At 51.0% G+C, this 25,687-nt stretch overlaps 7 protein-coding genes and 1 non-coding gene across 8 annotated transcripts; 4 read left to right on the forward strand and 4 right to left on the reverse strand.

Moving 5' to 3' along the window:
* Window positions 1–1,033: 1,033 nt before the first annotated feature.
* On the forward strand, window positions 1,034–2,437 carry K460DRAFT_376809 (thiolase; the record flags this gene model as incomplete). Its single annotated transcript, XM_040934919.1, has 3 exons — window positions 1,034–1,189; window positions 1,239–2,049; window positions 2,100–2,437. The coding sequence occupies 3 exons, from the start codon at window positions 1,034–1,036 to the stop codon at window positions 2,435–2,437; spliced, it is 1,305 nt and encodes a 434-aa protein (XP_040787934.1).
* Window positions 2,438–2,646: 209 nt separating this feature from the next.
* K460DRAFT_t45 lies at window positions 2,647–2,728 on the reverse strand. The gene has a single exon. It is a non-coding gene; the product is annotated as a tRNA-Ser (tRNA).
* A 677-nt stretch (window positions 2,729–3,405) lies between these two features.
* Window positions 3,406–6,852, reverse strand: K460DRAFT_376810 (uncharacterized protein; the record flags this gene model as incomplete). Its single annotated transcript, XM_040934920.1, has 5 exons — window positions 3,406–4,226; window positions 4,301–5,208; window positions 5,286–5,697; window positions 5,788–6,569; window positions 6,737–6,852. 5 exons carry the CDS (start codon window positions 6,850–6,852, stop codon window positions 3,406–3,408), a joined length of 3,039 nt encoding a protein of 1,012 aa, XP_040787935.1.
* A 1,048-nt stretch (window positions 6,853–7,900) lies between these two features.
* Window positions 7,901–9,721, forward strand: K460DRAFT_376811 (uncharacterized protein; the record flags this gene model as incomplete). Its single annotated transcript, XM_040934921.1, has 3 exons — window positions 7,901–7,913; window positions 8,983–9,130; window positions 9,184–9,721. 3 exons carry the CDS (start codon window positions 7,901–7,903, stop codon window positions 9,719–9,721), a joined length of 699 nt encoding a protein of 232 aa, XP_040787936.1.
* A 783-nt stretch (window positions 9,722–10,504) lies between these two features.
* Window positions 10,505–11,201, forward strand: K460DRAFT_282726 (uncharacterized protein; the record flags this gene model as incomplete). The annotated part of the gene is made up of 2 exons (XM_040928592.1): window positions 10,505–10,842; window positions 10,892–11,201. 2 exons carry the CDS (start codon window positions 10,505–10,507, stop codon window positions 11,199–11,201), a joined length of 648 nt encoding a protein of 215 aa, XP_040787937.1.
* A 248-nt stretch (window positions 11,202–11,449) lies between these two features.
* On the forward strand, window positions 11,450–12,692 carry K460DRAFT_366259 (thioredoxin-like protein). The gene is made up of 4 exons (XM_040933332.1): window positions 11,450–11,815; window positions 11,879–12,211; window positions 12,301–12,459; window positions 12,523–12,692. Exons 1-4 carry the CDS (start codon window positions 11,648–11,650, stop codon window positions 12,583–12,585), a joined length of 723 nt encoding a protein of 240 aa, XP_040787938.1. The 5' UTR covers window positions 11,450–11,647; the 3' UTR covers window positions 12,586–12,692.
* Window positions 12,693–12,960: 268 nt separating this feature from the next.
* On the reverse strand, window positions 12,961–14,832 carry K460DRAFT_337511 (DNA-binding domain of Mlu1-box binding protein MBP1; the record flags this gene model as incomplete). The annotated part of the gene is made up of 4 exons (XM_040931012.1): window positions 14,081–14,832; window positions 13,912–14,027; window positions 13,779–13,863; window positions 12,961–13,727 (listed from the first exon to the last, which is right to left on the reverse strand). The coding sequence occupies exons 1-4, from the start codon at window positions 14,421–14,423 to the stop codon at window positions 12,961–12,963; spliced, it is 1,311 nt and encodes a 436-aa protein (XP_040787939.1). The 5' UTR covers window positions 14,424–14,832.
* Window positions 14,833–19,578: 4,746 nt separating this feature from the next.
* On the reverse strand, window positions 19,579–25,458 carry K460DRAFT_395049 (type II DNA topoisomerase). The gene is made up of 3 exons (XM_040936029.1): window positions 24,861–25,458; window positions 21,550–24,810; window positions 19,579–21,502 (listed from the first exon to the last, which is right to left on the reverse strand). The coding sequence occupies exons 1-3, from the start codon at window positions 25,311–25,313 to the stop codon at window positions 20,033–20,035; spliced, it is 5,184 nt and encodes a 1,727-aa protein (XP_040787940.1). The 5' UTR covers window positions 25,314–25,458; the 3' UTR covers window positions 19,579–20,032.
* Between the last annotated feature and the right edge of the window lie 229 nt (window positions 25,459–25,687).

Here is a 25,687-nt window from a genome sequence, read left to right on the forward strand (position 1 = left end):
CCGTGGTCATAGCTTCGAATGTTGGCAAGGCAAGGTCGAGCTTTTTTAGCCGGGTAGTACAGTCAGTTTCAAGGTCATGTTGTTGTGGTACCGAGATCTTGACGCAGGTACAGGTCGTTAGTCACACCCGTGCATATAGATATTTGGGAAACAATAGTAGCAAATAGAGTGACAGCCGAGTATAGAACATAAGGCCATAGTTGGGTGTGACAGCTAGACCGGTGAACGAAGAGGAGGTGCGTAGTCAATACTGTTGTGACAAAGAACTGTCACTGGCGTGAGACGAATGTCTCTACGACAGGCCTGTCAACTGTCAAAAGTCGGTGACTGTGTCCGTTTGTCGCAGCATGCCAGATATGGGACTCCAGGAGCTCCATTGAGCGCGAGATTGGGTGGGCCTTGTACTATAGTTGGCCTTGGCTACTAGTATCGATCACACCGCGATAGGCAGTCGATGCTGCGTGGCCGCCTCCGTTTCACATGACCGCGGGAGGCGGGAGAAACGGAACAGACGCTCTGTTACTAGAGCGAGGGATGAGATTGCGGGTTGGGGTTAGCAAAAGGCCAAGGCAGGGAGCGTGATCAGACGCGTGTGGTTCAAAGAGGCTTTGCGCGTGTGTGGTCTTCCTGTTGACGATGGAGTGGAGTATGTGGAGCGCGAGGGAGACGCGATTGGGAATGATGCGGACGATTGAGGATAGTTACTAATAGTTACATCGTTTCGGCAATGTTTTTTCAGAACGTTTTTACACAACCCATGAGGGCTCTCACGGCTTTTGTGCTATCAAACTATTTGCAACTGTTCGTGAAGCTATTCGGAACGCGGAAGCATGGGATGACTGCAGGGCAAAATGGACGTCTTGAGCCGAACTAGACCGCCAGACCTCGGCATAGCAGCCTCCCGCCTCCACATTCCGCCCGCAATTCACTTACGGAAACCAGCCGCCATGTGACAATCGCTCTTCGACTCGTTAGGGCCTCTCTCTGCGTCTGAACCCTTCTCAATTTTGCTCTGCACATTTTGTTTCTAGCCATGTCATCCGCCGCACTCCGTACATCCATGAGAATGGCCTCGAGGCCGCAACAACGCCTGGCTAGCATCCAGAGGCAGTTCAGCAGCTCAGCGCCACAAAAGAAGGAGATCAGAGACGCATACATTATAAGCGCAAGTCGGACGCCGACTGCAGTCGTAGGTATATCTCCTTGTCAACTCTACACAAACATTGACCGTAGTACAGTTCAATGGCAACTTCACAACCGTCTCCGCAACCCAACTTGGCGCAACAGCCATCAAGTCCGCACTCGAAAAGTCAAAAGTTCCCGTCTCCTCGATCGACGCCGTATACATGGGCAACGTGCTCTCTGGTGGTGTCGGGCAAGCACCCGCACGACAAGCAGCCATCTTCGCCGGCCTACCCACCAACATCGAGGCCACTACTATCAACAAAGTATGCGCATCTGGTCTGAAGGCCGTAAACATTGCCGCCTCGACCATCGAGCTTGGACAGGCGGAGGCGCAGATTGCAGGAGGCATGGAGAACATGACACGGGTGCCGTATTATCTCAACAGGGCAAGTCAACAACCAGGATTTGGACATCAGAAGCTACAGGATGGATTGATCGCGGACGGACTGTGGGATGTATATAACCAAATTCACATGGGCAATTGCGCGGAAAACACAGCCAAGAAGTACCAAGTTTCGAGAAAAGACCAGGACGACTATGCCATCGAAACGTACAAGCGTGCGCAGCAGGCATACAAGGAGGGTCTCTTCAAAGACGAGATTGTGCCGGTCACCGTCAAGTCGAAGAAGGGCGATGTCATCATCTCCGAGGATGAGCAGTATAACAAACTCAAGCTCGAGAAGGTATCCACGTTGAAACCTGCTTTCGACAAGGGTCCGGACGCATCAGTCACTGCGGCGAACAGCTCACCTCTCAGCGACGGTGCATCGGCGTTAGTGCTGGGAAGCAAGGAGATCGCACAGCAGTACGGCAAGGACAGTCGTGTGCTGGCAAAGATTATCACGTATGCTGATGCTGCTGTTGGTACGTCGCTGTCTCGCTATTAGCCCATATACACAGCTAACAATACCCAGATCCGATCGACTTCCCCATCGCGCCAGCATCATGTGTTGAGAAGCTCCTCAAACAGTCCGGACTCTCCAAGGAAGACATCTCCATCTGGGAATTCAACGAGGCCTTCGCCGCTGTTATCAAGGCCAATGGTAAAATACTTGGTCTCGGGACCGACAACATCAATCCAAGAGGAGGTGCCATTGCACTTGGACACGCTCTCGGAAGCTCTGGTAGCAGAATCTTAGTCACACTGCTGCACCAGCTGGAGGTTGGCCAGTACGGTGCAGCCGCTATCTGCAACGGTGGCGGTGCTGCAAGCGGCATCATTGTACAAAGAGTAAGCGCAGACCAACTATAAATGCATAGGGAAAAAGAAGAAACGAAGGAAAGAAGGAAAAGGCTACATATCCAGGATCACCTACGGACAATGTATATTTCCGAGCTGTCTCCACTGACCGCAAACCCACCCACACACTTCTCCTTCCCTTTCACTTGTTTCCTCGCGCCCTACTGACCCTACCTCATCCTTAACCCAAGCGAAGCAAACAGAACAACGACCAAAAACAACGACGTGGGCCAGATTCGAACTGACGCTCCCAAGGGAACAAGATTTCAAGTCTTGCGCGATAAACCACTCCGCCACCACGCCCTCGAAACTGCTTGTTTGGCTGATTATACTCTACCAAGATTATAAATCTTATATCGTTGAAGCTGAGTTGATACGGTGAAGACTGATTGAGTAAATATACAGTGATATATGGGCGCTAGGGTGACCCAACGTCTGTGTTTGTGAGCCTGTTGGAGTGGACTGGCGGTGTGTTGCGGATACGCACAAGGTGAAGGGAAGGTGCATGCAGGACTGTTACACTGTAACATAGAGAAAGCAGTGGTTCGAAGAATGTGTGAAAAGTTGACAGGTAGGTTGAGCAAGATCTGCGGTTAGCCATGACGTTTCACATTGATAGTAGCTTCCATTAGATTCGCCAGGTTACTTGAGTGAGTACGCTGTTGTCTAAGTTGACTTAGGGAGTTCATTCCGTAGCAAGGAGCGTAGACTGGGTACTTGGATTAGTTACTTATGATTGAATGCTTGAGAAAGTCATAATTCGTTCCACATGCCATTACACTTACTTTATGTACCCGTATTTTGAACACAGCCGTGACACATTTTGTTAAAGTAGGTACGCCAACCCGCATAACCCCTGTAACTCGCTACCTGATTTTGGTTCAAGATGAAAGTGAGATATCGTCCATATAGCTCTTTCTACCTACTTAAAACTAACACTCCGTAAAGACCTCCGTATCCATGTCCCACGCAAGCACGATTCAGCTCTTTTCCAGCGCGCTGAGGTCGAAATCCATGTCTAGATCCATATCCATGGCGAAGTTTAGGTCGTTATCGTCCCACCCCATTGGGCCACCGCTAATAGTTCCCTCCATGGCCGGCATACTGACACCCATGCTGACAGGTATCGTTGAGTTGTAATCAGCGCTAGTTGTTGGGTTCTGGAAATCAACGGGGAGCTGATCCCATGATGGGAACTGGAAGTCATCCGGTATCGCGTCTCCAGACTCGGTACAAGTCTTCTCTTGGACGGTCGGAATGAGCTGCTCACCATCGGCTGTGCATTCTTTCTCGATGATAGAAGAGAACGAGCGGTCTTCAATGGGCTCACCACTGCGCGTACATTTCCTCTCTGTCACTGTGGGGAAGGGAGCCATGTGGGCTGTGTTCGAGTCCAACCAGTAGGTCTTCTTCTTCTGCTGCTGGTCCCGCGTAGAAAACCCTACTTCACCATTCTCGCCGAAGCAGGGTCCCCCGGGTGTTGGGCATGTCATTTCCGTAATTGGTGCTCCAATACCTAGCGTCTGTGGAGCGTAAAAGGCCGGTGACGTCGGGGAGGCGGAGACGGAGCCAGTGAGCCCGGGTAAGCTATACGGCGACTGACGGCCGGAGGAGAGCTGTCGCATTCGATTTGTAGACATCCTCGTCGTACCTGACAGCGAACAGTCAAAGGCAAGGGCGCGATCTGGATCGTTCTCACTCATAGTTACGCACGGGAAGTTGTTCATGCTGAAGCTTGGATCGAGGACACTGTGAGCGTGCACGCCGAGGTCTTCATACACCTCGTGATGGGCGTTTATACCTGGAACGATGTTAGTATCGACCACTCAGAGCCCATGCGACTTTGAAGCTAAAGGCTGATGCCGTTGGACGTACCTGTCACCGTGGCTTGCGTACCAATCCCATGCGCCTTCTTGAATAAATTAAGCCACTCAGGATTGTCGGCCGCAGTTTGGTGCCATGGGTCGTCCTCACCATACAGAATACAGCGGGACTCAGATTGAAGCATCTCATCGGTAACGGAACCAGCACCGTGCTTTTCGATATACTGTCGGGCGAACCGTCCCAATCGGAGAGTGAGTATCTCCCAACAAGTAGCATTCGGATTGGCAGTATAGTGCTGCGATGTCGTCTTAACGATTGGACCAACAGTGGATGGGTCCCGAGCGTCTTGGTAAGATACGAACAAATCTTTCGCAGGGCTGTTGCTAGTTGTGGTAGATAGAAGGTACTCGAGGTCCTGGCTATCAAATGACACATTGGGTTGCTTCAAGCTTGCAGTGTTGCTAGCAGAGAACGGAAAGGGCGACTTGCTTTCATTCGCAATGAGGTACGGTGGCATTGCGTTGGAAACATGAATGGCGACATGAGGGTCTAGACCTCGACAGCCCTTCCAGTCTTTCATGTTTAGTCCATTGCGGAACTCCTTTGCTAGGTGGTCGATACGATCTTGCCACTTATCGAAATTCATGCCACAGAAACCGCAGCGAGACTTGATAAATTGGGCCTCAGACTTCCAGGATTCCATGCTTGCGGTCATCTTACAGCCGTGCATCAGCCGCAGATGTTGTCTTAGGTGATCCTTCCGGTAGAAGGTTCGAGATTCGGGGCCTTTATCGCAGCATCCGCTGTGGTTGTGCGTAGCTAGATGACCCTTGCTTGGATCTAATGCATCGCAATATACACATTTTGGTTTGCCAGTCGCTTTATCAGCGACAACCTCGCCTATCGGTGCACATAGCCACTTCTCGAGCGATAGATGAAGACTCTTCTCGTGTCGAGACCTACAAGGACACAGTTAGCAAAGGACTAGGTACTACGCTGAGCGAAGCGCTTCAGTTGTATGAAATTCATTACATACCAATCATACTTCGATTTGAACCGATCTGTACAGAACGTACACTGGTACAGCCGTGCTCCCTCATCAGAATCGGCCTTCGGTGTTCGGGTAGGGAGTCGTCGCCGCCTGCGCCTTTCCTTCGATTTCAAGCTATTCATCGAACCGAGGGAGTGTCGTGAGCCAAAAGAGTAAGCTGAGTTGTGTGATCCGAGGGAACCGGATGAGACGTTTGTGAAGCCGGTCTCCAACGACGAAATGGAGGGTGCCTTGAACACCGAATAACTACCCGTGCTATCATTCGAAACATCTTTTCGGTAGCTGCTGCTGATGCTATGGGTTTCTGGTAGGTCAAAAGTTTCAACGGCCTGGGCAATGGCAGTCATGGGAGCCGGTTCGTTCTCAGGGGGAGAGTGCTTCCATCGCTCGAAGGGATCTGTCGCGAGTTAACCGAAACAGTTCTGCTGTTGTGACACTGCCACCTGAGATGAGGCGCTAGGGTACATGTCCTTGTCGTAATCAACACTTGCATGTCCACCACCCACACGAAAGGTCAGAAACCTTCCGGCAGAAGCAGATGCTAGTGTCTTATGCGATTTGCTGGGCTCAGAATTGGTATACGTACTAAGGGACTCCCAAGTTCGGCCTGCTGGAATATTGATCGCCTCAGTCGATGGGCGAATACTTGGTGATGCGCTTCTCTTGGGCCTGGTCTTCTGCCTTCGGCGGGTATTCGCCATCCAGTTGGAGATCTGGCCAATGCTGAGACCAGTCTGTTGTTTCAAAACCTCCTTCTCCTCATCAGTTGGGTAAGGGTGGTCGAAGTGTACAAGCATCCAGTCCTTCAAGGCCTTGACAGCCGCTCGTGGAAATCTTGCAGCAGCGGCCCCTTTCTTGGGGCCCTGCTCTCCCTCATCGTCGTTGTCGTTGTCAATTGGACCCATGTGGCCTAGTGATCGCATCTGCTTCTTGCCAGTGAGCCCACCAAAATGTCGCGGACCGTTCTCAGCCACAACGTCTAATGTATCCAAAGCGGTCCTTTGTCTGAGAGATGGCATCTTTTCTGGATTGCTGAAGCTACATGGACGAAACAAGGCATTGCACGGTGAGCAACATGACTGTGATTGTCCTGGGCCCTCGGCATTGTAGATAAAGCACTCAAGGGACCTCGAGCGACAGTAATCACAAGGATTGGTAGGCTTTTGATACCGAGGCAGCCAACTAGAGAAATCTGTGTTGAAGTCGGTGTCTGTTGACTGGACATTGTTGGTATCTGAGAATCCTAATGGGGTCTCAAGGCCAACTTGACTGCACTTTGTTAGTCCTATCTTCACTGCTGTACTCGGCATCATCTCAAAGCACGGCCTCCCAAGTTCTCTACCGGGTCTTCGAAGCGACAAGCTGGGCCAGTCGTTCGGTTGTTTCAAGGTCTGCTGTCCGTGCTAGGTGTAGTCAGGGACGGGGGCTCTACTTACTCGTGGCTAGAATCTGCAACTTGGTTATTCTGAACTGCCTCTTTTGGAACATCTGGCATAGCCGCTTCCCCAAAATCGAAGAATTGTGCCATATCGGATGCGCCAGGAGTAGCCATGGTGATGGGATGACACACTTAGGCTCTTGCACCCAATTGGATGTCGATCGTTCGGCTTGAGGATGGGAAGACAAGTGCGCCCTCCGGCAAGATGTAGTCAAAGGGCGTAAGAGGAGGGATGCTATAAGAGGCTTGAAGTTGGGACCGATGCTAGAATCAGCTTCCAGTCAGACATGCGCTAAGCCGTATTCTACAGCGTGACAGATGTCAAATCCGAAGGGCGCGCAGCCCGTGCACATGTCAAGAATTGGCCAATCCAAGCTTAGTACTTCGTATAGCCGGTACTAGGTAATACTACAAAGAAATCGCTGAGTCATTGCTGCGGGGACTGCGAGTGAACTCGACAAAGCTGGTCACTCATTGCAAAAGTACGGTTCGAGCTGGATCGCAAAGGATATCTGGCTGCTAATTATAAGCAGAATGAACTTACCCAAGCCTACTATACCGTACTTTCTCGCGGACTCGGTATAAAAGAGCTTGAGCTTGAGATATCATGAAAGCTGAATTTTACAGCCACAAAGGGATCTTACGGAGACTTCAAGCCTCAGCCCGTTGGGTGCTGACAAACCCCACTTCGGTTCTGCACGATCCTAGCGAATCTTCTCCACTAAGCCTTGATGCGGATTCCGACTGACCAGCGAGTATCTGGAGGATAGTGGACCCTTCCAAGAGTGTTGAACTCCCCGCTAGGCAGAAGGAAGAAGCGCAATGCGCAGGCACACCAAATGAGTAACCCCAGCCGTAGGGTAGCTACCCTAGGTAGAGCGTGTGCACCAGGCTGTACGGCAAGCGGGCAGCGGCTAGCAGTTAGGGAACTTTGGGAGCATGTCGAGGACACTAATCATCGGAGACTGCACTCAAATACGAGAAGTGCGAGAGTCGGAGTACCGGCTGAATGGCGGCAGGACCTAACCCGTGGATTATCCATTTGAGCACGTGCGTACGTGTTCTCTAGGTTGTCTACTACCTTAGGGTGGCTGGTTAGCCCCCGAAAGTAGGGGAGGGCGTTATGTGATGATTTTAAGTGTCACATTGCCATGGGGGAAAGATGCCATTTTCAGGTGTCAGATCTAACCAAGTGACGTCATGGCTTCATCTTAAGCTAGGCGCGTGCGGACGCGACGGCTGCTAACGCCCAAGCAAGCAATATCACACACTCCAATATCCTGTGGTTGTCGGTGAATCGTCCCTTGACCTAGCCATAATATGCCTACCCTCGCTCCTAAGTCTCTTCTATTCCAACTAATACTCTGATACGGACGTTGTCGACCTACGTATGAGCTCCAAATTCGGGTACAGCAGACTCAACAAACACATCGACCACTTCCCCAGAGTACGACAAATGCAGTCCATCTCATCTCTGCTCGAACATTCAGCGCGCCGAGACAGGCACGCGTAGATACAGCGCCTCAATCTATTCTGGCCGGCCAGCGAGCTACCCAATACCAGCCTACAACTCCACGACTCCGAGACATAACAACTATGCTCAGCAATAGCTTTTCAACTGCAGAACGCTTAAAAAGAGCGTTCAATTGTGGAGACTGCCATTGATTGTGGCATACAACACATAGCTTCGCGTGGTTGTGCGCTGGGTCGGAGATGGAGGGGTCGGTCGTGCATGACTGTTAAGCGGGGAGCGGGGTGGTGGTAAGTATTGTGCATCATTCAGTTATCCGCGCTCACGACTCGATAGCTTGGATGAAAGTTGCCATTAGTTTTGGAATCAAAACTCGTCGAATGTAATTTATATGGCCCAAGGAATGTGAACGTCGTTGAACATGTCCAGTCCTAGCGCACCCGAGGTTCAGTGCGTGCTCGATGGGCTAGCGAACTGCCAACTCATAACGCAGCGCACTCTGTCCAATCTGCAGAACCACTCCATAAGCCGCACCAGAGCTAGCCAGTTCCCGCTGCATGTCCTCCACAATCGTCGCCATGTAACCTGTCACTCGTCACCGCCTGTGCTTGCTCTTTCAACGGCCAGCGTTTCGTCTTTTAGCCTTTACTCGAATCCGAACACACTTCATACGAGAGCCTTGCCCTACGCCCATATTCCGAACCACCGTGGCAGCATCGAGTATCGTGCACCATTCACACTGAATTGACAATGACCGAGATTGCGGCTTGAAGACGGTACTTATGAGATGGATGCGGCTCCCAACTGCGCTATTTGCAATGCGCCAGCCTATCCCGAATGCCCTTGTGAGGCGGAGCGGCTACAGATTGCCGTCAAACAGGCCGAGCAGCGGGCTATGGACGAGAGAATGGCCGAGATACGGTAGGCTTGTTACATTTTATACCTCCCAGTGCTCAGTGCTTATTAGCTCCTAGGGACTGGGTGATCAATCACGCCCGTCAACACATCCTCAACGCCTTCGACCGATTAACTTCTACACGCAAACAAGCGCACTCTTCCTACCTCGCATCGCTTCCGAACTACGAAGTGTACATGCGATACTCCGGTCATCCGCCAATACATCCCATGTATATTGCGCAGCTACAAACACAGATTGCGGAAGCGCATGCTGAGCTGAAGCGGGGCATTGATGCCGACTGGCGCGCATCGGTCCTTCGCTATCCAGAAATTCTGGACTATTTCTACGGCCTCATCGAACTGAGACTTCCTGATGATCGGTCGCCAAGGGTCGTAGAGCCGCCTTTCGCTGCGGCAGGGTATGCGGATAGAGGCTATGCAGATCCTTCGAGGTTAAGTGTAGAGAAAAAGAAGAAAAAGAGACGGGATAGGGAAGGGTCCATTCCGCCAGAGAGACATACTGCGCTGCATCGGATCATGAGAGGTCCACCGCCCGTCCCAACACCTCCGATTCAGCATGAAGCATATCCTCGACCACCAGGTTCATACTTCTGAGGAAAATCGCCCTTGCTGCGGGAACTTGTGTCTACTTGCGCCTTAGCTTCTGGATTTTAGGACACTACCAAGATCTCTGGGTGTGTCCTTGGCTGCTGGAAAGGCCCACGCATTACGGAGATGACACGATGCCGAGACAATATGCGATCATCTAGTATATGACAGAGTCTCCAGCTGTGGCCTTTACGTTTCTCAACTTTGCATTGGAAGGGTATCTTTGTTCTCAAACTTTAGCATAGCGAGGAGTTTCTCGTAATGACTTGTCGTTGATGGGTGGCAACTACCCGTCCAATAGGACTCCTTGATGCTCATGAACGATAATGAGCGGTCATAACAAGACGGAGCAGCAGGCAGATTGTATATCAATTCAATGTACGCTACTCACACTTGATCAAAGTGCTTTAAAGTCTAATATTCTGTCACCCTGAGTAATGAGGAACCTTCATATGACAACATCTCATGGAGTGGTACAATTTGCTGTAATCTGTAATCTAATCTGTAATCTGTAATCCCAAAAAAACAAACTACACCTAGTGTGAGAAACCGTCTCTCGTCGTCTTAGGTCGGCAATACCTGCCTTCCGGATGGAGTCTGTGCTTTTTCTTGGCAGTGAACTTTGGTCGGAGTCTCAAGCTCAGAACGCTACAGCTCCTAAGACGGGAATCCTGACCCCTAAGACTCATCGCCAACTCCTCAAACTCGATCGATACTTCCCTTAGTGTTTAGATACCGGTCTTCGCACAATTCCCAGATCGCGCATCTTGCGCGAGACAATCGTCCAATATGAGTGGTAAAGCAGGAGCATATGGAGCGAATGGTGGTGGAGGCGACACAGACTTTAGGAAAACATGGGACCGCGATGAAATGGCAAAGAAGGCGAAGGATAGAGAGGCAAAAGAGCGCGATGAAGGAAAGGAAAGATACGAGGCAAAGCTTGCTGGAAAGACGTACAGAGGGCGAGCCTCCACACCCGAGGATCTGAAGCAGACCGAAGCAAGGTCCGAGAGGATAGACTGGAGTAAAATGATTGGCAAGCAGACGCTCACTTCAGCAGCGGCTGCTGTGGGCAAGAGGGGGCGTGGAGCAGGCGCATACTGTCAGGCTTGTGATCTTACATTTAAGTGTGTTGCACTTCTGCGTTTCCTATGGGACTATGCTAATGAATCTCAGGGACAATATCCAATACGTAGAACATTTGAACAGCAAGCAGCATTTGGTCGCGACCGGCCAGTCGGGCGAAGTACGACGCGCTACCCTCGAAGAAGTCCGAGATCGCCTACGATACTTGAAGCGAAAGAGAGACGAGGATAAATTTCTCGAGGTCACAGATCTCGATGCACGATTACAGTTGAATAAGGATAAGCTTGAGCAGGAGGCCGAAGAGAAACGGCGTCTGCGCAACGAGAAGCGCCGGGCGAAAAAGAAGAGCGACAATAATGCCATGGAATGGAAGGTTGAGGGTGACGGTATCATCAACTGACCCGGGAGACGGTGGGTAATTTATAATACTGCATTACATACTGGCGTCGGACTGGGGGTGCATTTTTCTGTTGGCCGATTTGTTTTGCTGGATCAGACATCAGCACAGCATCTCCGCATGGTACACGGGCGAAAACGCTCGGGGGGTTGCGGCGCTATCTGCTATTATCATTCGCGAAAGGATATACCCCACACCAGCATGCGATCTACTGGCATTCTGATGCAATACATTGATTTCTAAGCCAACACCGATCCGCGAATATCAGCGGGGAAACTTCTGACTTCAAAGGCCGTACATATACTGACCTGCTTTTGTAAAGTTAAGCATTCCGACTTCACTTCAGGCATTTGCACCGATCTTTCGAATACTACCTACTACTATCACCCCGCACCAACTCCTAGTCATTGCTGACGCACTTCAATAACACCCTGACTCGTACAATCATCATGGCTCAAGTCAACGGGAACGCCCCAAAGATCACTCTATACACCAACCACAATTGCCCTTGGGCACACCGCTCGCATATCGTCCTTAAGGAGCTTGGATTGTCGTTTGATGAGGTTATCATCGATTTGAACACGCCGAGGGAGCCATGGTATCTTGAGATTAACCCGGTACGCTCATATTCAAGAACTGATTCCTGCACATACTATGGCCATGCTAATGTCTTCGTCTAGCGCGGTCTCGTCCCTACCATAGATTTCAACGGTGAAATTATTACCGAGTCCGGCATCGTCTCGCAGTTCCTCGCTGATGCCTATCCCTCGCACCTCCTCCCCGCCTCTGGCTCCGCCGATGCAGCGCTGACCCGTGCGCGCATCGGCTTCTTCGTTGACACCTGGTTCTCGAAGGCAGGCAGTTTTTGGTTCCAGATCCTACTCAAGGAGTCCGATGAGGATAAGGAGAAGCTAGCGAAAGAGCTCGTGGATATTGTGGGTAAGGAGATTGAGCCGTTGTTGAAGAATGCGAAACCATTCTTTGGCGGGAGCGCGAAGCTTACGCTGGCCGAGGTAAGTTCAGATAATTTACACTTTGTGCGCCTCAGAGATAGGGCGTACGAGTATATAGCTTTTGTGCGAGATGGCTAACGGTCCTGCAGGCTCTAATAGCACCTTTCATCCTACGTATTTACGCGCTGGCGAAACATGGCTTTATCCCACAATCGGTCGTTTCAGGCTTCGACGCACTTCCCAACTTCTCGAAGTGGGCTGCCGAGGTGGTCAAGCACGAAAGCGTCACGTACATCTGGGACGAGGAGGTAAGGAATTCTATATAAACTACATCTGAGACATGTACTGACTGTATACCTCCATTTTCACAGCGGACAATCGCTGGGACCGCAAAGAAGATCGAGAGCCTGAGGGCAAAGGCGACTGCAAAGTGAGCTCACCCTACGCGATGGTATATATGAGCAATGGTGACGATGGTGAGATTATGAAACGTTATCCATAGAGTGCCAGGGAGCCTACATTTATCTACAATTTTTTCCAGTATACCATCCCCCAAAGCCATTATGATACAATTCTGCGCCGCTGGATATCACAAACGTCAATTTGAAGCGATGCTCAATAACTACTCCTGGGTGCCAGTACTACGCCCCCATAAACCATAAAAAAAGACAGGGCTAGACTTGATGCAAGTAGCGTAGCGAGTGCCAACAATGAGCGCTGGAAGAAACCGAGAGACGTCATACGTGACGAGAAGGAAGGCACCCCCAGCCGTTCTGGAAGGAAGGAAGGTGGGGCACCAGATCGACTTATTAGTACTTGGACCCACGACGAGTTCGCTTTGGCGGCGGCAACCTCTTGTCAGCCGCACTGAGCGACAGTAGCATCTCCGCCGCATCGATATCGCCCCGCGAATGGACTTCATCCCCGCCGTCGCTGTCGATAGTAGCGGCGGTCTGAGGTCGACTCAACGTGTCGCCATCGCAAGTGTCGCTGAAGGCCACCTTGGAGAGTGTTCGCTTCGTCTGGAACGGTTCGTCGTAGTATCCGCCTGGAACCGAAGTTGCCGCTATCAGCACCGGGGGGCCTCGAGTGCTGACGGGCGAGCCCATGGTGGAAGAATTGGCTGTGCGTGGTGAGGATGGGGACTGCGACATATTAACCGATGTCCACGCACCCTGACCACGGGGAGACACCTGTGGCGAGAAGTGGCATTTATCGCTCTGATCCGTGTCGGTGCCATATCCGCTCTCAACATCCGCCGACCACACATGGCGTTGCTTCGTTCCTTTCTCCTTCCATAGCGGTGAGCCAAACGGCATCGTAGGTGTCTCGACGGGCGACGATACGCTCGAATTCAGGACGCGGTACGACGGGCCTTCTGTGCGGAATCGAATCGTTTCGAGGGCACAGTACTTCACGATTGCTGGATCGATGAGAAACTTTGCAAAGTTTGGATCTTTCGGATGAAGACACAACGAAGGAAAGTCGTTGCCGAACACCGGAGTTAGTGCCCATCGAATTTCATGGCAAAACGTTGTTGCAATCGCTTTGGCAGCATGGTAGGGTATCCAATACCCTAACAAGGTCAGTAAATCGCCTTCGGGCCTTGGAAAGTAACTCGACCGACCTTGACACACTAGAGCACCCCCTGTGATGCTATAACTGATGTCCTTCAGCCCTGGATTCTCCCTCAGCGCTTTAGCTGGCATCGTCTACACTGGTCAGCGACTGTACCCTTCTCAGACGGCGGCGATCCTCACCTTTGAGTACTTCAAGGATTTGAAGAAAGGCGTCATACGAACGAGACCGACGTTGTAATCCCAGACTACTACGTACTCCTTCTCGTCACCAGGTCTCTTGTAGGTGTACTGGAACACTGCCATTCGGTTAGTCTTACATTAGCAGTACATGCTCCGGAACGAGGCTTACTTTCGAACGCATCGCGTCCCGTTTTATCCAGGAAGTCCTTCTTATCACTGTTGTAGGGGATGTGTCGGATACCTTTCTTGTATATCTCGCCCAACGGATAAACCTGGAATTTTTGGTGCTGAGCTTTGAGATCATGGTCGTCCCGGGCTTCATGAGGAGGGAAGTTCACATAGCCTACAATGTTGTTGCCTTCTGAGAAGATTGGAGCATCCTTAGGGACCTTCTGTCGTTTTGGAACTACGATCGAGGCTACCGGGCGGGACAAGGACGCGGGTATTGGCGACGAGTCGCGATACCCATCGCGGTCAGCAAAGGAAGGGTTGAGCAGCTTATGTATCTGCATGGTCCAAATGCGGCCGTGGGACTACTTTCGACTTGGTAGGGCTCAAGTTGTTGACGTCGGGACTTGTTACAAAGTACTCCACCTTGCAAGGATGGCGGACTTGAAAAAGCAAAGACCAGGCTGTGGTATCAAGACAAGCTGTTGTGAAACGAGAGAGTTCCTTGGGTAGATGAATTTGGTGGCAGTGATCGGGGAAAGGAGGCTGACGGCCAGCGCGTTTGCAGACTGCTCACGAGGACGGGACGATTACCTTATACGATGAGCCAGCGAAACCGTCGAACAAGAGCGCCGTTGCCCAAAAATGCGACCTACACAATATTAGATCATTCGCGAAACGAAAATAGCGAGCTTCCGCAACGTACGTATTACGAGTGGAATCCAAATTCACAATAATGCACGCTTGACGGAGACTGGAAGATCTTGCAGTGGAAAGGTGTGCGCTAAACACTGGTTTTGACCCAATATGAAGGTGGCTCCTTCAGACAAACGGCTCGGTCCCGTGGCGATTAGACGGCCCTCGCGTGGTGTCCAACGGATAGTCCTGCTCGGCTACTCCAAGGAAACAGCTCAGCCAGTGACTTTGGCTATGGGGTTGGGACAAGTCAGCAGATGTCAAAACCGGAAATGGAATGTCTAAACGCTGTCATTACCAGGTTGCGACGAGAGGTTGAACAGCGGGACGAAAGCCACTGGGTACTTGTTCTTCCAACGACCAGTTCGGACGAAATCACTAAAGGAAAGATGACCGATGCTCGCTGAAAACTAGCGAAGGTACTTGTAGCTCTATTAACAGGTCATATCTTGCTTTCTCTTCGGTCCGCTAGCTGCTACCTCTAGCGGAAGCGCGTCGCCAAAGCTTGTCCAAGCGTCCTGCAGACGACATCCGGTGTGCAAGTAGACATTAGGGTTTCAGCATGCGCACTATATGGCTTGATAGGTTGCGAGACGGCAAATCCACTAATTGGACCAAACGCTGGTTACCGAGAGCAAGTACTGGGTGGCGGACACTGCGATAGTGGGAGGATAGGATCGAGGGAACAGCGTCGCACGGCGTCCAACACTCCCTCCGGCAGTGAACCCTGCATGGAGACTGGGGCCTTTACCGTACATCCTTTGTTCAGGGATCGTTTGAGATGACAACGATCAAAACATTGCCAATGAGCAAAGGGACGTGCGAGCTCGTAGTATCGACGCGATTGTCAGTGGTTCACAGCACTGGCAAAATATGCAACATGTCAGTCGATTGGAATGAATATGCTCGGTTTCCATTGTCATGAAAAACTATAAGAGGAGGAAATGAGTCGCTTCATGAGTTTTCTTTCATTCTCAAGCACGAATTGCGAAGATATCGAAAGATCGCCAAGTGCTACTGAACTGCGTCCACTACGCGCGATCGCCCCCCACCGGAGACTTAATTGGTAGCTGTCCAGCAGCCTCGCTGGCATTCTCCTACAATACTAGGTCAGCCTGTCAACATGGCATGAGAGAGCGAATCACTATGCTGTGTACCTGTAACCACCCGTGAAGTACAAGCGCACGTACATTCCTTGGCTGTCCACATTGCAAACGTGGTTCCCAGCTCGCAAAATTGCGAGCCCGATAGAGGAACTCTCCCGCGTACACATTGTCGGTGTGTTTTGTCTTGTTCTTCTTGGGGATACTCGAGAGATGCCGCCCTGCCCCCACTCGCTTGTTCTTCTGATGGCGCCAGATTTGACTTCTGCTACGACGGAGCAAGAAGCTCTTGCTCTCCCACAGTTGGATCTTTCCCTCCTCAATGAGACATGGCGTTCCTCCTACAAACTGTCGACTTGCTTGCGACACTAGGCTTTTGACAAGAACATTTGTCTAGGGCGTGCTTCACCGGAGAGCTATCAACAAAGGATTTTGTTTTAGTTCCGTCAGTGTGCATCCTGACCGCTTGTGGGCCATTTTGAATAAGAGGCGGTGTTCTTGTCTCACCGCAGACCGCTCAAGAAAACAAAGGCCAAGCTGCAGCTCGAGCTGTCGCAACCCGTGACCACCGGTAGATGAGAGGCGCCTCCGGACTCTTCTGGAATCGCTCTCTGTCGAACTTGACGTATCGGCGTCATCTCGCAGGATATTTTGGATACCTACTCCTGAGCCCCTTGTCACTGTGCGTAGCCGGCGGTGGGAGCCTTGAACAACTCACACTGCCGTCCGGTCAGGGTGGAGCGCGTGAAATTGTACATGGAACTGGCTCATTGTTTTGGCCAGTTGGTTGAAGCTTTGAAGCACCTCTGAGACTGCTGGTCATCCGCAGAACGCCCAAGTGGAGACGAGTCGTACCCTATCGATTCGCCATGCGTGCTAAGGATTCCTGCCGCTTCCGCGCTTACACAGAGCCGTTCGAGTGGGATGATAGATGGGTCAAGTAAATTGAACCGGCAAAGTTAACGAAAATCCATCGTAACTTTGTGAGCTGCTCCATAGCAGGTCGAACTTGTGAGGGGCCAGGTCAAGGAACTCTGCTGATGTCTTGACTTTACGCACGGCCGTCTTCGAGTCCCCAAGAGGAGTCCAGCTCGGAAAACAAATCATGGAGTCCTTACTAGTGAGCCGTTCTCAAACATCATCACTCTGCTAATTGGCTCAACTCCAACATTTGACTCAAAATGTTGGGCTTAGCAGCGTATGACGAGGTGGCATCGATGGTTCAAAACACTTATATTCCTCTGTAGTACCTGCGCTCCAAAGCTGTCTATATCCCCAAACTTGGGTATGTCGTGTCTCTTTAAGATGTCATACTTCGTCGAGTGTCCCCTGCAAATCTGATATAGCTAGTTTGGCCTGCGGTGTGCCTCACTCGATCGTTGACCCAAGATGTAGACACGGGAGTAGCGTACTTGTAGGACCATTTTTGCGAGACCGCAACACTACCGCTACGACATAGCCATCTGCCGATCTACCTAGAGTCGAATAGACACATTCTACTTATTTCTCCGATTCAAGACACTTCGTCACTCTTCCGATGCTTCTCCATTACTTTCAAATTGTTCATATAGCTCACAAGTCTCAGATCAACTTTAAACATACTATTTCCGCCCGCACACAAAATTAACTGTAATTCGTAGTGCCGGCAACATGATCCACCAATCAGAAACTCCTCTGCAACCGATTGTCACAAAAGAGCCTACAAAGAGCCCCCGCCCTTTGCTCGCTTTCCCCCCGCATTCGAATTTGGCTTGAACCTGTCACCGCATTGCAGCACTACCATACAATTCCCACGGCATATTAACATCATCCCACAACATACTCGGTCCATCATCCGACAATCGAATAGGCATCCGATGTCTAAGCTGCAGCACATCGTGCAACGGACATGTCAAACTCTTATTGTGTTGTGCTAGACGGGTGACGTATTGGACATGTGCAATACCCGCCTCAACACGGAATGGGCAGCGAGTGTTGCCAGACTAGTGTCCCACCAGACCACTTTTGCACAACCTAACCCCCAAAATCCTCGCCTAGTTACGGGCGATGCACATGGTAACTCTAAGCGGTTTTCTTCGGGCTGAAAGAGCCCGGGAGGGTACAGTGGTATACTCGGATGATTGCCATACAAAGGCACAATGTCCGGTCCTCATGTCAGGAACCACTGCGAACCGGCGGCACAGATGACGACGCCATGACACACAACTTCCTGGAGTAATCTTGTTGGGACATACAGGATTCGAGGGCAAGTGGGGCCTGTCATTGTAGTAGGTTCTTACTGACAGCTGCTGTGATGCAATCAAGCTTTATGGCGCTTTTGGCATGGTCGGACAAGCTGTGATATTAGGTAGGAACGGGTTCACATTCGAGGAAAGTAGTAGAACCATGAGATCGTCTCGGGACTACCCTTTTAGTCCTCCCTGTCATGACCTCTTTCGTCTTTGTACCCAGATCTGCGTTCGAAATCTTTGCGGAAAGTCTGCGCACAGTACGACGATGCGAAGAAGCCGCTTCGCCATTAATCGCACGTACGATCTTGATGATATGTACTCACAATTCTAGCACGCTGCTGCCTATCTACTGGTCTTACTGCTGACGCTACTATAGGCTTTGTAATCGTAAAGGCTAGTCCTATATCTACAATGAGGCTAACATAGTGCCCGAGAGTAGCCCACTCCATAGACCTGGAAAGACAACATATCGCACAAACACTTACCTTTTCAGCCATGGTGGAGATGGTTTACCTATTAGGCTGATTTCTCTAATAACTGCAGGGAGCTTGCAATGCAACACTGCGCTCGGAAGCGATTGATCCACAAGGCTGTCTGGTCAGATGCTCAGAGGGGGGCGAGGTGCCACGCCAGTGGTATGGCACCATGTCCTTGACAGCTTGACAGCTACGTGCTACTGTGCGAGTCTTTGGAGCACAACTGTCGAAAAGAAGCAACCATGTGAGCAAATAGGCAACTCTGTCAGGATACTGAACTGTTCCATATATTCTACCCCTCTCTTTCCTTATATCGTTCACTCAATTTTACACGTTGTTTACTTATGTTGCTCTACTATCTAATCCAAGTACAGTCCTCGAACTCTCCTCATTCTAGTCACTTGCATTTCTTTTCCAGCTATAGCCGCCGGCCAGCACATTCTGTAGTACAAGCCGTCGGGCACAGCGCCGCGCCTGGGCGGCCTCTTGATAACGTTTTTCAAGGCGCAAATTGCAGAGTATCGACTAGTCATATCCACTCGTTCCTGAACACAAGCTGCATACTCCGCGACCCCACCCTCTCTCCTCTCGTATTCTAGAAGCCTATCAAGTTCCTCGCAGGGCGTTGTCCCACGTCCATCGTCCTACATCTACCGTTCGTCCTACATTCATCTCCCTCAACGTGGCCGCCACAGTGACGCGACATGACAACCCTATCGCTACGGATGCTGGCCCCCAACACACCGTTCGCCGCTGCAGCCATGCATTTTTTCTGGCCCCCAATGTCGTGAACCTTTTGCGGGAAAACGCAAGTAGCCGCACGGTAACCCTACACAAATCTTTGATATTCCAATCCAAAAAGCCAAGAAGGGGTGCGAGCGCCGGTCAAGCGGTACACGGAGATACACTTCCTTTACAAGAATGGCGCATGTGCTACCTTTAGCACTGATGGTGCAGTACTCGTAAGGTAGAGATTTAACATGACAGTAGTTGGGGGAATTTACCTTGAAGGATGATACATGTGCCATTTAACCTCCTTTTTGCGCTTCGTACTTGCTGCAGTGAATCAATGCTTGTATATTGTTCACAACGAACGGTAAGGAGTATCTACCTCTGCAGATATTTGCAGATGGAAGTCTTTGCGTGAACCTTTCCCTGTTTAGACTTAGAAGCCTCGACGATCAAATCAAGCGAATGCACAAGCTTCTGGGAAGAGCGCAAAAGAAGTGTAGTAACGCTGATTATTATGGTAATTCATCGAATTCCTATGTTATACATATCCGAGAAGAGACATGAAAAGGCGAAGCCAAACGCCTACAGTGATCCTTTGAAGAGAGTCGTAAAGAAATATCATCCACACACGAAAACGCCGTCAGCGCCAGTCCGTCCGGGTATCAAACACCCTCTGAGCTCATAATCTGCCCCTGCACGATTTGAGGCAAGTCGTCTACTCGCTGTCGTCACCGAAGCTGGCCTCAGACGCCTCATCTGAATCTGCCTCATCATCACTGACGACATACTTCGCTGGCTTTGCCGCAGCAGCCCTTCGACCGGGTCGAGCAGCTGGGGCGCGTGCCGCCTTCGGCGTAGGCTCATCGTCCTCATCAGACAAGATCTCGTCAGCGAGCGCATCGGCATCCTCCATGGTCTCGTCATCGTCCGAGTCGATGGTGATTGGTTTCTTGGCCTTCAGGGCAGGTTTGGCAAGCGCATCTTTAGTCTTCGCCAGTTTAGCGGCGTAGGCTTTCGCTGCGGGGCTGAGAGGGTTGGTCTTCTTTACCGTTGGCATGGTCGACGTTGCTTTGGGCTTTGGCGCGGGCTTCGCAGCAGCAACCTTGGGCTTAGGCGCAGCCTTAGCAGGCAACTTGCTCACGATAGGTTTCTTAACAAGACCAAAGTCGTCATCATCGGAGCTCATAATAGTGTCATTGACAGTACGAGGAGCGGGGCGTTGAGGTGAAGATTGAGGCATGAGACCCTCGTAATTCGTCTCGTCGGGGTCGAGCTCGATGAGACTGCCCTTCTTCGCAGGCCTGGGACCTCCAGCAGCGCTTCCGTTACTAGCAGGGCGGGCAGAGACCGTCTTCTTGAACATGGGCGCACCGTTGTTGCCAGCACCAATAGTCTTCACCATGCTGCTTACATCGCCCAGGAGATCGTCGCCATCTAAATCATCGCTATCGCTATCACCGAGGTTGTACTTCGGCGCTGCCTTGGCGCGAGCGGCACGGGAGGTCGTGATAGTCTCGGCAGGCTTCTTCTCGACTTCTTTGGCGACTGCAGCAAAGACATCCGAGTCGTCGTCATCTGAGTCAATGACTGGAGCGGGCTTCTTGACGTTCTTCGTGGCGCCAGGCCGAGCTCTCTTCGGTGCTACCGAAGTAGAATCTGCGGTGGCAGGTCTGCTGTCTGACGCGCCATCGGTCTGTGGCGTATCCTCCTTCTTGACAAGATGTGATAACAATGTACCTTGCTTCGAAGGAGCTGTGGATCCGAACGCAGTACTGCCTTTCAAAGCCTCCGCCGCACTTGGCTTTTTCTTAGGCTGAAGATCCTGTTGGAGATAGCCAAGCAAACCCTCCTTCTTCGGCTTGGTCTTCTTCTTAACGGGACCAAAGTCCGAAACGGAGTCATCCGAATCACCGTCGTCCATCTTTCTCTTTTTTTTGCCCTTGCCACCCTTGGCTGCGCCAATGCCGAGCTTTTGAGAGGGGCGGCGGGTCACGGCAGCAATCTTCTTCTTACGTTTCGAATCTTCTTCGAGCTGAAGATTCCATTCAGCAACGAAAGCATCGAGATCGACGGTCCAGATATCTTTTGGTAAAAGCTTGATGAGCGTATCGATCTCTTCCTCCTTCTCGCCGATCTGCTTGAGTAGCTTCTCAACTCGCTCTTGGGTCAGGGACCAGATGGCCATCTACGCAACGTTAGTAAGTGATGAGCGAGATTTGAGAGGGTACTTACGCCTAAGAGGTAGTCGTAGTCGTTTGCTTGCACTTCGGCCTCCGTCTCTTCGGACTCGTCGTCATCTTCCTGGAAGTCTTCGACCTCGCCCGCCTTTTTAGCCTCGTCATTCTTGGGGAAAGGCGTGAAGCCAAGCTTCTTGAGCTCTTGAACAAGGACTGCCTTCTTCTTCTTTGACACGATGAGCTTGCCATCAATGATCATTTGGATGAATTTAGCCTGATTGGACATCCTCGACAGCTCCTTGTGCATAAACGCCAGCTGGTGCTGCTTTCGTTTCTCGTAGTATCGTAGGCGGACGTGATAGAACTCTTCGACAATATCAAGAGCAGTGGCATACTTGTGAATACGACCATGGGCGTCAAAAGCAACAAGATTTGTGGTCGATTGCGGCTTGAAAAGCTTGAACATCTCCTCGAGACCCTTTGCTAGAGCAGCCACCATATGCTTGTCCTCCATCTTGATGATGAAGTGGACCCGATCTGGGGTGTTGTAGTCGATGTAATCCTTGATAAAGGATGGGGTCTTCTCGGCCTTGATTATCTCTTCGAGCTTCTCTTTGAAGTCCTGAGTCCAGTATCGAACAGGCAGTTCAGTGACTTCGATCTCGTTCTCACCAGTCTGTCGGATGGTACCTGCAAACTGATAGCGGTCGTTGCCGAGCTCTGTAGTCGTACCGGTGAAGCCCTTGTACCAGGGAATCATAGGCTTCATGTCTTCCTTCGTAGCTCCCTCCTGCATACGAAGCCTGATATTCTCGATGATCTCCATTGGATTGAAGTTGGGTATTTCAGAGCTCCAACCAGTGCCAATACCGCTGGAGCCGTTGATGAGAATTGTTGGAAGGACTGGAACATACATTTCAGGTTCGATCTTATGACCATCCGACTCGCCGTATTTCAGGAGAGCATCGTCATGAGGGTGAAAGATGCGTCGTGCGAATGGTGACAGGCGGGTATAGATATACCTGGCGCTGGCAGCATCGGCGCCACCCTTGAGACGCGAACCAAAGTTACCACTAGGTTCAAGGTAGTTAATGTTATTGGAGCCGACAAAGTCCTGTGCCAATCCGACAATTGTGCCTTGCATTGACGCTTCACCGTGAGCATAATCCGTAGAGCCAGAAACTGAACCGGCGAGCTCCACGACTTTGACATCTTTCTTGATGTTTCGCCTGAAGCAGGTATAGAGGACCTTGCGCTGACCAGGCTTCAGACCGTCGATGACAGATGGAATAGATCGCAAATTGTCGGCCATAGAGAAGAGAATGAGCTCCTTGTTGACAAAGTCATCGTAGGAGATCTCAGGCGTAGTAAGATCGAGATGGTCGCCAGGGACGAACTCGCGCAACCACTCTTTACGCGCGTCGGCCTTCTTTTTCGAGAAAGCGAGTTCGATAAGCTGCTCTTCTTCATTTCGCATGACCTGGAAACGCTTCATGTGTGTATCCAAATCTTTGAAGTATAACTGGGCATCGGATATGTCGCTAGTACCCAATCCCTTGAAATACTTGTGGTCCCAGCCCTTCTCGTTTTTGTGCTGCAATTTCCATTCCTCATACTCAGGCATGGAGAAGAAGCTTCGTAGGCTTCGCGGGTTCTTCGTCTCGCCCTTCCAGACCTTGACGATGGGAGTGATGAACTCTAGGAGAAAGCCGGGTACCTTGAGCAAACTTGGAAACTGGCACTGAAGGAAGTTGATGAGTAGACCCTTGATATGGCTACCGTCGTGATCCTGATCGGTCATGATCATCAGATGGCCATAGCGGAGACTCTTCATGTCTGCCACAGTATATTCCTTCTTGTGTTGCAGACCCATGAACTTTTTGATGTTTTGGATCTCGACGTTCTTCATGATCTGGTCGACGGTGGCATCTCGTACATTGAGGAGCTTACCACGCAGGGGAAATACTCCGAAAAGATCTTGATTCACAACAGCACGTCCAGCCAAGGCAAGCACACTGGCTGACTCTCCCTCGGTGAGAATAAGAGTGCATAAATGACCATCCTTGGTTCCGGCCTTATTGGCATCGGTGAGCTTGGCGTTGTTGATGCGGTTACGCTTGTTGCCGTCTGTCTTCTTCATCATCTGGTCGGCCTTTTGCTGAGCGAAGTGCATGATGTTCTGAATGACCTCGGTTTTCTCGATTGCCTTTAAGAACTTCTCGCTTAGGACAGGTTTGCTGCCGAACTGGCTCCACTTCGTCGTTAGCTGTTCCTTGGTCTGGGAGGTGAACGCAGGGTTGACGATGGAGCAGTTGACGAACAAGAAAATGTGGTTCTTGATCTGGGCGGGCTTGAGCTTTACGGCAGCCTTGTTCTTCTTGTTGACGATCGCCATAAGCTTGTCAATAATCTGGTCCGCGATGTAGTTGACGTGCGTGCCGCCGGAAGTCGTGGCGATGGAGTTGACGAAAGAGACTTGGTTGAAAGATCCATCAGAAACAGCAAAACCAATATCCCAGCGGTCGAGCTTGTCGGTGATGATAACGTCCTTTTGCGTATCCTCCTCGCTCTTGCCTTGCTCGCGCGAGATGGCCTTGGTGTACATTTCCATATATTTTGCGAAGCTAGTGACTTTGACGCGATCGCCGTTTAGATAGACTTTGATGCCTCGAAGTGTACCAGCGATATCGTAGGTTCTGCGCTTGACCATCGCTTCGAAATCGTCATCGATACCATCCATACCGAATCGCTTGTAGTCCGCTTTCCAGGAAACCTTTGTATAGTCATCGGCCTTGATGTCGGTGATCTTGGCCTTGCCCATCTTGCTCATGTTCTCTGTCCAGGTCTGCTTGTACTTCTTCTTCTGCTTCGCGTCGACTGTCTCGACCGTGAACTCGGTACTGAAGACATTGCAGAGCTTTGCACCGTAACCGTTTCGACCACCAGTGACCTTCTGCTGATTGTCGTCGTAGTTCGAGGAGGTGAGGAGGTGGCCAAAGATCATCTCTGGGACGTATATGCCGTGTTCTTTGTGTATCTCAATGGGAATACCCTTGCCGTCGTTCTTGATGGAGACCTCACCAGTCTCTCGATCTACCGTCACTCGAATCTCGCTCATGTTCTTATCGTTCTGCTTGTTGTCCGCCGCGTTCACTAGGATCTCGTCGAAGATCTTGTAGAGACCAGGAACGTAGGACACGTCGCGGAATTCCATAGACTCGGTGGTTGTGTTGTATACCCACATCTTGTCGGTTTGCCGCTCTACGGAGCCGATGTATGTGTCTGGTCGCTTCATAATATGTTCCAAATGCGTAAGCTGCTCCTGAGTTAGATTTCTAGCCCATTATGCTCTGGCTAAGCACTTACCATCTGATACTTGCTACTGGCGGCTGCTGGGCCTTTTTTGGGCTTTGCAGCTAGTCCATCGTCCGAGCCGTCCATGCCAAAGCTCTCGTTTGCAATATCAGCAAGCGGCTGGCCGCTGCTCTTCTTCGGCGCAGTCGCCTTCTTCTGTTTAGGAGGAGTATCCACAAGCAGCGACTCTTCGTTGTCTAAGGGGTCATCGTGCATATCTATGTCTGAATTCTCGCCGTCTGAGTCGTCCTTGGGCTTTTTCTTGGGCGCGGCCTTTGCTTTTGGTTTGGCAGCTGCGGAAGCATCTTTTGCGGGTCGTCCTCGCGGTTTCGGTGGCCCCGCTGCCTTCTTTGGCGCTGCTTTTGCCTTTACAGCCTTGACTGCTTTTGCGGGTTTGGCGGGCGGCGCGAAATCTGAGCTCGCGCCCTCGTCGAAGACAGAGTCTTCGAGAAGCGAGTCGCTCATGGCAAACAAAGGCTGATTGCCAGGTCCCGCAGGACAAGAAGGTGAGGGAAAAGAAAGCAAAAACGCAAGCTCACAAAGGTGGAGCGGGTATAAACTCTATCGTGCAGAAGAAACGAAGGTGTTGTGGTGAGGAGGTGGAGTGCAGAGTCGTGTTTACGGGAGGCGACGCTTGTTTTGGTTCGCGTTGTTAGCGGAGTCTGCAGGGAAATCGCGCTAGTGCGGCGCGTCTTGTATCTGATTGGCTGCTTTGGTATTCACCAATGAACGCCACGATTTCACGTCGAAGTGAGTGGTGATCGCAAGGGCGACAGCTGGAGGTCGTACTTGATTTGCCTTGGCGGATATATAGTGCGTGGTTGAATTGGTTGTATACA

Source organism: Cucurbitaria berberidis (genome assembly GCF_010015615.1).
Source record: "Cucurbitaria berberidis CBS 394.84 unplaced genomic scaffold K460scaffold_3, whole genome shotgun sequence".
Taxonomy (NCBI): domain Eukaryota; kingdom Fungi; phylum Ascomycota; class Dothideomycetes; order Pleosporales; family Cucurbitariaceae; genus Cucurbitaria; species Cucurbitaria berberidis.